This window comes from Barbus barbus (genome assembly GCF_936440315.1).
Source record: "Barbus barbus genome assembly, chromosome: 23".
NCBI classification, from domain to species: domain Eukaryota; kingdom Metazoa; phylum Chordata; class Actinopteri; order Cypriniformes; family Cyprinidae; genus Barbus; species Barbus barbus.
In genome coordinates, this window is record NC_136751.1 from 30,657,795 (window position 1) to 30,672,794 (window position 15,000).

General features: G+C 38.7%; 1 protein-coding gene across 1 annotated transcript in view; it reads left to right on the top strand.

Moving 5' to 3' along the window:
- Positions 1–13,610, top strand: part of LOC306843275 (serine/threonine-protein kinase ULK3-like) — a 13,709-nt gene extending 99 nt beyond the window's left edge. The window contains exons 1-16 of the mRNA XM_079374649.1: positions 1–127; positions 250–356; positions 1,809–1,842; positions 5,499–5,619; positions 6,021–6,116; positions 6,338–6,481; positions 8,081–8,163; positions 8,434–8,589; positions 10,064–10,169; positions 10,245–10,285; positions 10,412–10,514; positions 10,588–10,652; positions 10,737–10,815; positions 12,730–12,770; positions 13,305–13,352; positions 13,419–13,610. The exon at positions 1–127 is cut by the window's left edge and continues 99 nt beyond it. Of these exons, the coding sequence (XP_079230775.1) occupies positions 38–127; positions 250–356; positions 1,809–1,842; positions 5,499–5,619; positions 6,021–6,116; positions 6,338–6,481; positions 8,081–8,163; positions 8,434–8,589; positions 10,064–10,169; positions 10,245–10,285; positions 10,412–10,514; positions 10,588–10,652; positions 10,737–10,815; positions 12,730–12,770; positions 13,305–13,352; positions 13,419–13,514 (1,410 nt within the window). The 5' untranslated portion in view covers positions 1–37 and the 3' untranslated portion in view covers positions 13,515–13,610. The remainder of the gene's footprint in view (positions 128–249; positions 357–1,808; positions 1,843–5,498; positions 5,620–6,020; positions 6,117–6,337; positions 6,482–8,080; positions 8,164–8,433; positions 8,590–10,063; positions 10,170–10,244; positions 10,286–10,411; positions 10,515–10,587; positions 10,653–10,736; positions 10,816–12,729; positions 12,771–13,304; positions 13,353–13,418) is intronic.
- The last annotated feature ends 1,390 nt before the right edge of the window (positions 13,611–15,000 follow it).

Consider the following 15,000-nt stretch of genomic DNA (forward strand, 5'->3'; position numbering starts at 1 on the left):
GCTGTGAATGTGATTGATTATCGATTATTGATTGGGAATGGCTGCTCCTCCGAAGCTCAAAGACTTTATTCTGACTGAGAAACTGGGAAGCGGCTCATATGCGACAGTTTATAAAGCTTTCAGAAAGGCGAGTGATGATCGATCTCTGATTATTGATAGTCTGTTATTAGCAGAAGAATAGATGAGCTGCTTCAGTTATTAGTGTGGTGTGATTGTTTGATTGATCACTGGCATGCTCTGATTGGTCAGACTGACAGCAGGGAGGCGGTGGCTGTGAAGGTGGTCAGTAAGAAGAGCCTGAATCCAGCCTCGATGGAGAACCTGCTGACAGAGATCGAGATCCTCAGAACAGTCCGGTGTTATGGATCAACTGGGGATCGTGTTAACTGGGGGTGTGCGCGTGCACGCTAAAATGTTTACCTGGATTTCCAGCAGATGTTAGACGGCGACAGATTCGTCACTGAGATATTCTACGGATCATAGACTAAAAAACGTTTTTCACCAGTTGTATACATTGGCATCAAGCATAATAAAGCGTTTTGATTCCGCGATGTCCATACCTGTGTATGTCCCGCGGTTTTTGGGAAGTTTACCATGCTCCGGAGTCACGCTCACAACCACGCCCACTTTAACATGGGACATTAGTTTCAATGGATGATCAAACTCTACTACGAACTGAAATACAAATGGAAGTATTTTCTTTTCAATATTACTGGATCACATTGTGTCTGTAGTGTGTTGTCATGTGTTATAATGAACAGATATGGGCCTAGATTAAGTTAAAATTAGCAGTAGACCTAAAACAAACATGAATTGCAAAGTCAATATTTTTTTTTTATTGACAAGCCTGTTCATTGAGTTTACGATTGTTCTTAATCAAATTATTTCTTTTCTGAGTGATTATATAGAGAGGGGGGAGGGGTGTGAAGAAAAAAACAGAGATAAGCTACTCTGATGGCGCAGTGGATAAGACACATGCCTTTGGTGTGAGAGACCCGGGTTCGAATCCACTGTGAGACACCAATGTGTCCCTGAGCAAGACACTTAACCCCTAGTTGCTCCAGAGGCGTGCGACCTCTGACATATATAGCAATTGTAAGTCGCTTTGGATAAAAGCGTCAGATAAATGTAAAAGTGTGTGTGTGTTTGCCTCAACACCTAACTATGTGTATACGTTTGTTGAACATTCCCTATTCAGCATAATTCACTGCATTTTATCTGTCACTAATTCGAAATTATATGCATAATGCAAAACTATAGCTTGTTTATCGCTCATTCTTTAGTAATATAAAAAGAAAGAAAATGAAATGCTTGACATTCCTTTGACCACAGCAATATTGATGCTCGAATTCATTTACACAAATTAAGTAATATTTTTGAACAACTGCCTACACACGCGTTGCAAAGAAACAAAGTAACACCTTATTTAATGAATGTACAATTGTCATTAGAATATATATATATACACTGTATATATATATATTGAAACGAATTTAAGATAGCCTAAACAAATTAATCTGGGCGTGGTCTGAGAAGTGACCTGAAAACGCATTAAGACTTCCCTTAAACCGCGTCAGATACATTTGAACATGGACAGGGGAACATAATACAATAATACAAAGTCCATACATAAGTCCAATAATACAAAACATTCACAAATAATGTGGAAAGCTTTGAAATCTGTTCCGTTGAAAATTCCCTGTGACGAATCTGTGGAGGTCCAACGTCTGCTGGAAACTCAGGTAAAACTATTAGCGTGCACGCGCATGTCCCCAGTTAACACGATCCCCAGTTGATCCATAACACCGGCATCCTCACATAGTGCAGCTCAAACACTTCGAGGTACAAGACCCAGCCTTCCCTCACCCTGCAGCAGAACACTTCCTCTGGTATCTGCTGTTACTCACAACATACATATCATCATACTGTCCCTAATGTAACACGTTACTGTAACTGTTAGATATCTGCTGTTACTCACAACATACATATTACCATACTGTCCCTAATGTAACACGTTACTGTAACTGTTAGATATCTGCTGTTACTCACAACATACATATCATCATACTGTCCCTAATGTAACACATTACTGTAACTGTTAGATATCTGCTGTTACTCACAACATACATATTACCATACTGTCCCTAATGTAACACGTTACTGTAACTGTTAGATATCTGCTGTTACTCACAACATACATATCATCATACTGTCCCTAATGTAACACGTTACTGTAACTGTTAGATATCTGCTGTTACTCACAACATACATATTACCATACTGTCCCTAATGTAACACGTTACTGTAACTGTTAGATATCTGCTGTTACTCACAACATACATATCATCATACTGTCCCTAATGTAACACGTTACTGTAACTGTTAGATATCTGCTGTTACTCACAACATACATATCATCATACTGTCCCTAATGTAACACGTTACTGTAACTGTTAGATATCTGCTGTTACTCACAACATACATATCACCATACTGTCCCTAATGTAACACGTTACTGTAACTGTTAGATATCTGCTGTTACTCACAACATACATATTACCATACTGTCCCTAATGTAACACATTACTGTAACTGTTAGATATCTGCTGTTACTCACAACATACATATCACCATACTGTCCCTAATGTAACACATTACTGTAACTGTTAGATATCTGCTGTTACTCACAACATACATATCACCATACTGTCCCTAATGTAACACATTACTGTAACTGTTAGATATCTGCTGTTACTCACAACATACATATCATAATGTAACACATTACTGTAACTGTTAGATATCTGCTGTTACTCACAACATACATATCATCATGCTGTCCCTAATGTAACACATTACTGTAACTGTTAGATATCTGCTGTTACTCACAACATACATATCACCATACTGTCCCTAATGTAACACATTACTGTAACTGTTAGATATCTGCTGTTACTCACAACATACATATCATAATGTAACACATTACTGTAACTGTTAGATATCTGCTGTTACTCACAACATACATATCATCATGCTGTCCCTAATGTAACACGTTACTGTAACTGTTAGATATCTGCTGTTACTCACAACATACATATTACCATACTGTCCCTAATGTAACACATTACTGTAACTGTTAGATATCTGCTGTTACTCACAACATACATATCATCATACTGTCCCTAATGTAACACGTTACTGTAACTGTTAGATATCTGCTGTTACTCACAACATACATATTACCATACTGTCCCTAATGTAACACGTTACTGTAACTGTTAGATATCTGCTGTTACTCACAACATACATATCATCATACTGTCCCTAATGTAACACGTTACTGTAACTGTTAGATATCTGCTGTTACTCACAACATACATATCATCATACTGTCCCTAATGTAACACGTTACTGTAACTGTTAGATATCTGCTGTTACTCACAACATACATATCACCATACTGTCCCTAATGTAACACGTTACTGTAACTGTTAGATATCTGCTGTTACTCACAACATACATATTACCATACTGTCCCTAATGTAACACATTACTGTAACTGTTAGATATCTGCTGTTACTCACAACATACATATTACCATACTGTCCCTAATGTAACACATTACTGTAACTGTTAGATATCTGCTGTTACTCACAACATACATATTACCATACTGTCCCTAATGTAACACATTACTGTAACTGTTAGATATCTGCTGTTACTCACAACATACATATCACCATACTGTCCCTAATGTAACACATTACTGTAACTGTTAGATATCTGCTGTTACTCACAACATACATATTACCATACTGTCCCTAATGTAACATTACTGTAACTGTTAGATATCTGCTGTTACTCACAACATACATATCACCATACTGTCCCTAATGTAACACATTACTGTAACTGTTAGATATCTGCTGTTACTCACAACATACATATCATAATGTAACACATTACTGTAACTGTTAGATATCTGCTGTTACTCACAACATACATATCATCATGCTGTCCCTAATGTAACACGTTACTGTAACTGTTAGATATCTGCTGTTACTCACAACATACATATCATCATGCTGTCCCTAATGTAACACGTTACTGTAACTGTTAGATATCTGCTGTTACTCACAACATACATATTATCATGCTGTCCCTAATGTAACACATTACTGTAACTGTTAGATATCTGCTGTTACTCACAACATACATATTATCATGCTGTCCCTAATGTAACACATTACTGTAACTGTTAGATATCTGCTGTTACTCACAACATACATATCACCATACTGTCCCTAATGTAACACATTACTGTAACTGTTAGATATCTGCTGTTACTCACAACATACATATAATCATGCTGTCCCTAATGTAACACATTACTGTAATATAGTCATTGTTACATAGTGTCATTAATAGTGATGTCAAACGATCTATACATGTATATATTTATATTCATATAGTTTATATTATATATACATATATTTAATATATAAACATTTTTTATGTATATGCATGCATGAGTGTGTATTTATATATACATAATAAATGTACACAATACACACATAATTATGTAAACAAAAGCTTTTATTTTGAATGTGATTAATCGTGATTAGTCGTTTGACTGCACTAGTCAATAATGTAAAATACTACATTAACTGTTCTATTTAAAATTATATTTTGACCATTTAGTTGAATAATTGAATAACCAACGACAGACAAAGCTGTAAAAACTTTCACTCCACAAATCCAAAAACACAGATGTGTCCGAAGATCTAAATAGACACAAAAACTTTGATAAATCAACATACACTGCCCTTCAAAAGTCTGGAAACACCCCAACCTTCCAACAAGACCATGACCCCGAGCACACGTCCCAGCTGGCCTCCCCAATCACCTGACCTCAACCCAACTGGAACTGGACCGTGATGTCCGTAAGAAGTGTCCAACCAGTGTGAATCATCTTTGGGCAATGCTTCAGGAGGCTTGGAGTAATATACAGTATCAAGTCAACGTTTGAATAAACAGCTCAGATGCCCAGATTATGCAGAGCTGTAATAGCTGCTAATGCTGGATATTTTGATGAATCGAAAATGTCATTTTTTTCTATGTATAAACTATTTATGTAATGTTTGTGCTGTCCCTTATCAGCCCAAAATTATCACAAATTAAAAAGGATTCATGCCAATATTGTCCAAAACCCCACTTTTCTAGGACGTTTCCAAACGTTTGGAGGGCAGTGTAATACATAATGTCATGGGTCACTATTTTCCAGTGACACACAATTAGATCAATTAACCTCAAAACTGTTTTGACTGAATAAATCTTTCAGATGTACTTCTGGACACAGTGTAGCCATTCACCAAAACTGCTGATATGAGATTTTGTGCCAGCAACTGAAAAAATGAAGGAGGGTGGCTCATCTTACCCCCTGTTACCCTGTTACCTCTTAATGCCTAATCCTCATTCCTCTGTCTGTCTGTCAGTGGGACAGCGAGAACATCTATCTGATTCTGGAGTGGTGTTCAGGAGGAGATTTGTCCCGATTTATACGCAGTCGCCGGATTCTTCCAGAGAGAGTCGCCCGTCGCTGCTTACAGCAGATCGGTACACACACACACACACACACACACGCACACACACGCACACACACGCACACACAGACACACACACACACACACACACACACACACACACACACACACACACACACACACACACACACACAGACAGACAAACACGCACACACACACACACACACACACACACACACACACACACAGACACACGCGCACACACACACACACACACACACACACACACACACACACACACACACACACAGACAGACAGACAGACACACACACACACACACACACAAACAGACACACACACACACACACACAAACACCGAATCTATAATGACTGATACAGACTGATTCAGATGAGAAGACATGTTGTGTCTCGTGTGTGTGTGTGTGTGTGTGTGTGTATGTGTGTGTGTTTAGCATGCGCTCTTCAGTTTCTCCATGAGAAGAACATCTCTCATCTGGACCTCAAACCACAGAACATTCTGCTGAGTGGAAACGTGCTGAAGCTCGCAGGTGAACCTTCATGACCGTTATGAGCTTGCTGTCAGCAGCACTGTTATTACACCTGAAGAAAAGACAGTAGAAATCAGGTCTAATGCACTGTTAATATGAAGCAGGGATTGATTTTTCACAGGTGTTTTCTAGAGGCTCACGGGGTGTTCTGGTCACATGTCTGATGCAATTTTGACTCCTCATCATCTCATAATAACATGAATATCCGGCTGTGTGTGTAGATTTTGGCTTTGCGCAGTACATGAGCCCCTGGGACGAGCAGCAGGCTCTGAGAGGCTCTCCGCTCTACATGGCTCCTGAGATGGTGTGCAGACGCCATTATGATGCTCGTGTGGATCTGTGGTCCGTCGGGGTCATTCTATACGGTGAGACACAAACATCAAATTTAATAATCGATTAGAAATATTAATAAGATTTAAAGGAATAATTCAGTTATTTCATCCCTTGCTTACCCTAATGTTGTCCCGAACCTGTATGACTTTCTTCCTTCGGTCAAACACAACGATTTTTGTGCTCATAATGAAAGTAAGCGTTGTTTGCATTCTTCAATATATCTTCATTTCAAATGTATTACAGGTTTCTGCAAAAAATATTGTGCAGCACAACTGTGTTCAACATTGATAATAATCAGAAATGACTCTGGAGCACAAAACCAGTCATATGGGTCAATTTCTTTTGACATTTTTATTATTTGCTGAATAAATAATCTTTCGATGAATTGATGTATGGTTTGTTATGATCGGACAATATTTGTCTGAGATACAACTATTAGAAAATCTGGAATCTGAGGGAGCAAAAAAATCTAAATATTGAGAAAATCTCCTTTAAAGTTGTTCAAATGAAGTTCTTAGCAATGCATATTACTAATCAAAAATTAAGTTTTGATATATTTATGGTAGTAAATTTACAAAATATCTTCATGGAACATGATCTTTACTTAATATCCTAATGATTTTTGTCATAAAAGAAAAAAGGATCATTTTGACTCATACTGTAACGGAGCCGACGAGACGTGAGGCGAGCACATCCAAGTGCAAGCTTTTATTAATAAACATAGTCAAATAACAGCAAACGGGTATGGCACGGGCAAGACTCGAGTAATCCTAGGGCAAGCGTGGGTCTTTGATCGGCAAACAATATCCAAAGGGCTTGACATGAGGGGTAATCCGAGTACACGAGCAATAGTCCAAACAGGGGCAAACAGAATCCAAACAGAAAGAGGAAGGGTAAATCCAAGATACACAGGCAGGAATCAGAAAACAGGAAACAAGGAAACACAGAATGACAAGACTAACTAGAACTGGCCACTAGACTCAGTAAAGCATCAGGTGAGTGATAAACGCTGAACAGAACTTGAGACTAAACAGAAACACAGAATGGCTCGATAAGGCAGCTAAGAGAGTGCTAAACGCAGAACAATACTCAGCGATCTGTGAAAAGAAGTCCATGGTTTATAAAGGGTGTGTGATTGTGAGATGGTTCTCAGGTGTGAGCTGTGTGTACTTAGTGCAATGAATGATGGGAAATGCAATCCAGGGTAAAATGTAATAGTCTGTGTGGTGTGAAGGTCAATGTGATGGAGGAGGGACCTCTGGTGGTGAGTAAACGGAAGTTCATAGACCAGATTTGTGATCCATACAATGTATTGTTGTCTATTGCTACAAATATACCTGTGCTACTGATGACTGCTTTTGTGCTCCAGGAATGATTAGAATGATTTCTGAAGATCATGTGACACTGAAGACTAGAGTATTGATGCTGAAAATACAGCTGCAGATCACAGAAATAAATGACAGTTATTCACATAGAAACATTTGAAATTGTAATAATATTTAATTATTTTTCATGTATTTTTGATCTAATAATTGCAGCCTTGTTGAGCAGAAGAGACTTCTTTCAAAAACATTAATAAATGTTATTATTCCACATTTTTGACCAACTGTATGTGTGTTTTTTGAGAGCAGAAGCTTTATTTGGACGAGCTCCGTTCGCCTCTCGCTCATTCACTGAACTAGAAGAGAAGATCCGCAGTGAGAAACCCATCGAGGTGAGAGTCAACATCTGACTCACTTGTGTTGCTACACAACAGTAGCTTTAGTCTTCTCCAGATGTTAACTGATGGACTGGAGTGGTGTGGATTATTGTGATGTTTTTATCAGCTGTTTGGACTCTCATTCTGACGGCACCCATTCACTGCAGAGCATCCATTGCAGAGACACTGATGCAGAGACACATTTCTCCCACACTAATGAGTGGCCGGGCACTAGATGGTGCGGTTGTACCAGTCATTGCTGTGATCTGCTCTCTGTGTGTTTAGCTGCCGTCTGGAGCTCGAGTTTCTCGTGACTGTCGAGATCTGCTGCTGCGGCTGCTGGAGCGAGTCCCCGACCGCCGCATCACGTTTGACGAGTTTTTCCTGCATCCCTTCGTGGATCTGGAGCACATGCCCAGCTCTGAGAGCCTCGGGAAGGCTGTGAGTGCCACAGAGTCAGCGCAGATGAACTCACACTAACACTCTCACATGTTTATTTTAGTCCTGAAGAGGCAAAGCCGCCGCTGCTCGTCTCGTGTCAGACCACACTTCAGCAAATGTGTCTCGCAGATGCTGCTCTACAAACACTGGTTCAGTGCAGTTATATCACACGAGTCTGTTGGTTTGTTCAGAGCTGCTTGCTGCCACTGATTTCCTCTTTCAATTAGATTCTTATTCATAGGCTCTTGATTCAATTCAGATTTATATATTTATTATTTTACATCATATCATCATCAAAGGCTATACTTGTGGCAAACTCAAGAATGTTAAAATAGACTACTTAAATTAAATTTATACAATAATATAAAAAAAAAAAATCACAAAATTAAAAAAATAATAATTATTATTTACAATCTTTCAAGTTGATAATTGATTAAAAATGATATATATATATAATATATATCATTTAGTTTTTATTTTTTGAGTAAAAACGTTTCCTAGTATTAAATATAGCACAACATACTGAAAAACAATCAACAAACTTCTCAAATCCACTTAAAAATGCATTACTTTTGGAATCTTAAGAATCAAATGTTGCAGTTCAAATCACAATGAATCAAAAATGAGTTTGAGACTTTATTTCTCTGTTGATTTAGTTTGTTAGCATGCACTTTTCTCTAAATGCATGTGTAATTATGACAAACACTATCAGATAATATCAGATAAATCACTACAAAAAAACTTCTGTAACTTAGTGTTTTAGTCTTGTTTTTCAATACAAACATCTAAAATGATGCATTTACATTAGAAGCAAAATGACTGAAGATATTACATGTTGTTTTCTGAAAGATTTTTTAAACATTTTGTTAGTTTTGGCTTAGAACAAGAAAAATATTTGACAATAACTTAAGAAAAATCATCTTAGCTCAAAAGGAAAACAAGATTATTTTTCTTGCCCCGTTGGCAGATATTTTTTTCTCATTTTATGAAAAACAAAACAGTTTCTTCAGAAAAAAAGACTTAATATTTTCAGTCATTTTGCTTCTCAAGTAAATGTATCTAGATTTAAGAATCTAGATTTTTTTTTTTTTTTGCATTTCTTAAGTCAATTTACATTTACTTGAAGCATAATTATTTAAGATATTAAGTCTTGGTTTCTGAAAAATGAAACAAAATGAAGTGAGTTTATGCTTAAAACCAGAGAAACATCCATCCGTGAGATCAGAAAAATATATTTAAAGGGAAAATAAGATTATTTTTATGACTTCACTGACACGTTTGCTCTTGTTTTAAGTGTAAACTAACTTCATTTTGTTTCATTTTTTCAGAAACAAGACATATGTTAAGTAATTTTGCTTCTCAAATAAATGTATTTTGATTTAAGTATGTTTAGGTGTTTTTACTGGAAAGCAAGACAGAAATACTGAGGAAGAAAGTTATGTTTTGTGGTGTGTGACCTGTATTTGTCCTCTAGAAAGCGCTGGTGTTGCAGGCGGTGCAGAAGGACCAGGATGGAGAGCGACCGGCTGCGTTATCTCTCTACTGTTGTGCACTCGAACACTTGGTTCCTGCCATTCACTGTAAGACACCAGCTTCTCCGTCTCTCTGTTACTCCAGTCTCAATTCACTCTCATCATCTCTGCCTCTGCTTTCAGATGAGACAGACAGACAGAGGAAGGAAGCACTGAGACAGAAGGTAAAGAAATCATGTCGTTCCAAACCCCTGGGAACTGGGGCTCAAAATAATAAAGAAGCAAAGTTAGTTCATAACAATAATCTAATTAATAAGAACAGTAGATGTGACAGATTTGTTTTCTCTCAGGTGAATCAGTATGTGTCTCGTGCCGAGGAGCTCAAAGCGCTGGTCCGGTCAGACAACAAGATCAGTTTTGAGGAGGCAAAATCAACCAGGAACATATTAATAGGTAAGCAGTGCTGCATTATTAATATTTAATATCTCACTGCAGTTCTGACGTTCAGATCTTCGGTCGTTCACAGAAATGTCTAGAGATCGGCCGCGTTTGCTGACGGCGCTGGAAGTGGCGTCCACTGCTGTTGCCCGGGTAACTGTTGCGATGGCTCATTTGCATGTGTGTCATGTGAGCTGCAGTGGTGCATGATGGGTAATAGAGTTGTGATGTGTGCAGGAGGAGAGCGGCGCCGAGGACTACGATACGCTCGATCTGTACCAGCAGAGTCTGGGCGAGCTGCTACTGGTGCTGGCGGGTAAATCCTCATAAAAACTCACAGTGCAGAAGTTTCACTTGACTCATTTTATAAAACACAGATGTCTTACCATCCAGAACACCCTAGCAACCACCTAGAAACAAGCCAGAACACCAGAGCAACCACTGAGCAACAGCTTAGCAACCATCAGAACACCCTAGCAACAGGTGTAAACACTCAGAACACCCTAAGACCCACCTAGCAACAGCCTAGCAACCATCCAGAACACCCTAGAAACCACCTAGTAACAACCCAAAATACCATAGTAACCACCAAGCCTAGCAACCATCAGAACACCTTAGCAACTGCTTAGGAATAGGTGTTAAATGATCTGAGATGACCGAACACCTGAGAAAGATAATGCCAACCCCTCAGAGGACCTCAGAGGATGCCAACGCTCAGACAACATACAGAATTAACAAATTTTACCATAAGTTAAATATATTAAGGTTCTGCAATATATAAATATATTGTGGAAACTTAAATTCCTGTAGAGCTGCTTTGCAACGATTTGTATCATAAAAAGCGCTATACAAATAAACTTGAACACTCAGAACACCCAAGCAACCGCCTAGCAACAGCTTAGCAACTATCCAGAACACCATAGCAACCACCTAGTAACAACCCAGAATACCATAGTAACCCTGGTGAGTGAGTTTTGAACAAATGTAAGATGTGGCTCTTCATAATGCGATCAGCGGAGGCCGTCAGGCGTCCAGATGTAGGGGTGAGTGGTTGCCAGGTCAGCGTGTGTGGTACGATCATCTGGATCTCATTGAGAGCAGCTCTTCATTAAATACCATTACTCTCAAACTCCTCGAGAGCTCTTTGCGCGCCACTGTTGATCTGTTACGACGCTAGTGCCAGCGCTGGCCTAATCAAAACAGCCGCTGGGCGCTTGATAATGAGACTGCTGCTGAAACATTCCTCCATTACTCGCTTTACTGCCGCTCATTGGTGAGTTAAGCATACTGGTTTGTTTAGATCACTAGGATTCACTAATAATAAAACTAAAGCAAATAGAAAAAATCCCACAGACTGAAGACAAAACTTAAGTCTTTCATTACCCTAGCAACTGCATAGCAACATGATAAAACCCTCAGAAAACCATGGCAACCACATAACAATGTGCTAAATCCCTCAAAAAACCATAGCAGTTGCATAGCAACATGCTAAAACCCTCGGAAAATCCCATAAGGACATGCCAAAACCCTCAGAAAACCATAGCAACTGCAGAGCTACATGCTAAAACCCACCCATAAAACTATAGCGACCATATGACAGCACCCTGGCAACCACCCACAACACAACAATCACAAGCTACAGTATGACAAGCTATTTAATCACTCAGAACACCTGAGCAACTGCATAGCAACCACATGGTGTGTTGTGTGGTGTGTGTGTGTGATGATCTGATGTGTGTGTGTGTGTGTGTTGGTGATGATCTGATGTGTGTGTGTGTGTGTGTGTGTGTGTGTGTTGGTGATGATCTGATGTTTGTGTGTGTGTGTGTGTTGGTGATGATCTGATGTGTGTGTGTGTGTGTTGGTGATGATCTGATGTTTGTGTGTGTGTGTTGGTGATGATCTGATGTGTGTGTGTGTGTGTGTTGGTGATGATCTGATGTGTGTGTGTGTGTGTGTGTTGGTGATGATCTGATGTGTGTGTGTGTGTGTTGGTGATGATCTGATGTGTGTGTGTGTGTGTTGGTGATGATCTGATGTTTGTGTGTGTGTGTTGGTGATGATCTGATGTGTGTGTGTGTGTGTTGGTGATGATCTGATGTTTGTGTGTGTGTGTTGGTGATGATCTGATGTGTGTGTGTGTGTGTTGGTGATGATCTGATGTGTGTGTGTGTGTGTTGGTGATGATCTGATGTGTGTGTGTGTGTGTGTGTGTGTGTGTCTCCTGCAGCTGAATCTCAGGGCCGGCGCAGGGAGCTGCTCCACAGTGAGGTGAGACTAACATCATCTGACGATTTATTCTGTTTCTCCTACAGCATTATGAGCTCATGAACCACTGTCACATGACTCACACGCATCTGTCGCATTCAGCAAAATCAAATTATGCAAAGTATGAAACTAAAATCGAATTTGAAATATTAAATAAAAAGTCTAATAGTCTATCATTGATTCTAAAATTATACTGACCTTCTGAAGATGGGCTGGACGTTCTGTTTCTTCAGTGAAGGAGGTGGAGACAAACTCAGCTCAATGAAGAACCTGTTGTTTTAATGATCTCACCGCTGTGATATTCAGTTAAACGTTGTGTTCCTCAGCTAAAGAAACACCTCCATGCTCCGAGAGAAAACAGACTTTCACAAACCCTGCTCCTCGCTCGCTTAAACCATTGATTACGGTCTGCTAGATCTAGTGGGGTCATGTGAATCTCACAACCATCTATTACCTGACCACAAATACCATGTTATGGGTTGAATATGATATCAAAGGAATATATCAGTTCATTTATGCCCTGATTTTCTCTCGCAGATTAAAAGTCTGATGAGTCGAGCTGAATACCTCAAAGAGCTGATCAAGGTAACCGCTGTCGTGTCTCTCGCTCTGCTCGTTTACTGAAGCATCATCTAAAGCGTGTGTTTGCAGATGCGGGAAACTCAGACGGATGAATCGCTGAAGAAAGACGCCGCTGCTGAATCTGTGAGATCCTGTAAGTACAGATCATATTCATATAGAGAATAACGTGTCCTTCCCTAGCTTCATGTTTCATAATAAACCTTCATAAACCTTTGCTAGGGAGAAAAACTGCTCATCTAAACCATTTCACGTGTTCCTTAAAGTTACAATTACAATACATAATAATAAATACATAAATGTGAATAAAATAAATATTAAATATAATAAATATTTTTTCAATTTGTAAATTAAATTAATAAAATAAATAAATGCAAAAATAATAGTAAAAAAAACATTTAAATAAAATAAATGCATTTAATAATTAAATAAATTTCGAACACATCTATCTTTGATTTCAAAAAACTTTGTATGTTGTTGTGTATAAACCTGTTCATCCGTCCAGATACGGTCTCTGATCTCTCTCTCTCTCAGCCTGTTGTTTACAGTGAGCTGCGGGTTCTCACCATGGCAACGGATGCCGCGTGTCACATGACCAGAGGATTCACAGCATCTGATTGGCTCCTGGCAGACGGTCAAACGCAGTCACTCTCACTGAACTGTCTGATCTGGTTTGTGTTCATCTGGACCAGATCTGAAATCTCTGTGCTGAGAAACAGACCTTCACACCTGAAGGAAAAGATTTAAAAGATTTAAACCTTAAAGGATTTAAACGCACTCTTCACTTTCTCACACACACACACACACACACACACACACACACACACACACACACACACACACACACACACACTCACACACACACTCACACACACACACACACACTCACACACACACACACACACACTCACACACACACACACACACACTCACACACACTCACACACACACACACACACACACACACACTACAAAGGGAGTGTTTAGCGTCAGCAGAATACTGTGTTAGATAAGCTGTGATTGCTGATGATCGTGGGGTTATTTATTCAGTCTGATTTGAATGAAAGCATCATCTGTATCTCTCTCTCTCTCTGAGTGAATATTTTCTTGCGTTATGAATTTCTGTTGGCCCTAAATTGTCATTTCCTCTCTGCATTCCTCCAGTAATATAATTCCTCTCTGGAATAAATCAGCCTGCAGAAACCATCATCATATTCACTCGCAGCACAACAACCAAACATCAGTAACTCTTTACTGCACACGAACTAACAATGAACAACACTTCTGAAGAATTCATAAAGCTTTGTTCATTTCACCATTCACTAATGCATCTTTCAGATCAAAAGTTGTATCTGTTAATATTATTTAATAGTCTTGAACTGACAGTTGTATTTTTATTAACTGACATTAAGAAACATTAACATGCATTAACTGTTCACTAATATAAACTAAAACTTTTAACAGATTTGACTGAAATAACTTCTACTGTATCTTCTGATCAGTGCAGAAAAGTGAGGCTCTTCCTCAGGATTGTTGTCTTGTTTTTCAGTGCAAATGTTTAAAAAATGAATTGATTTTATGATTAAAACAAGAACAAGATCTGTCATTGGGGTCAGAAAAATCAACTTAATTCAAAAGGACAACAAGCTCTTAT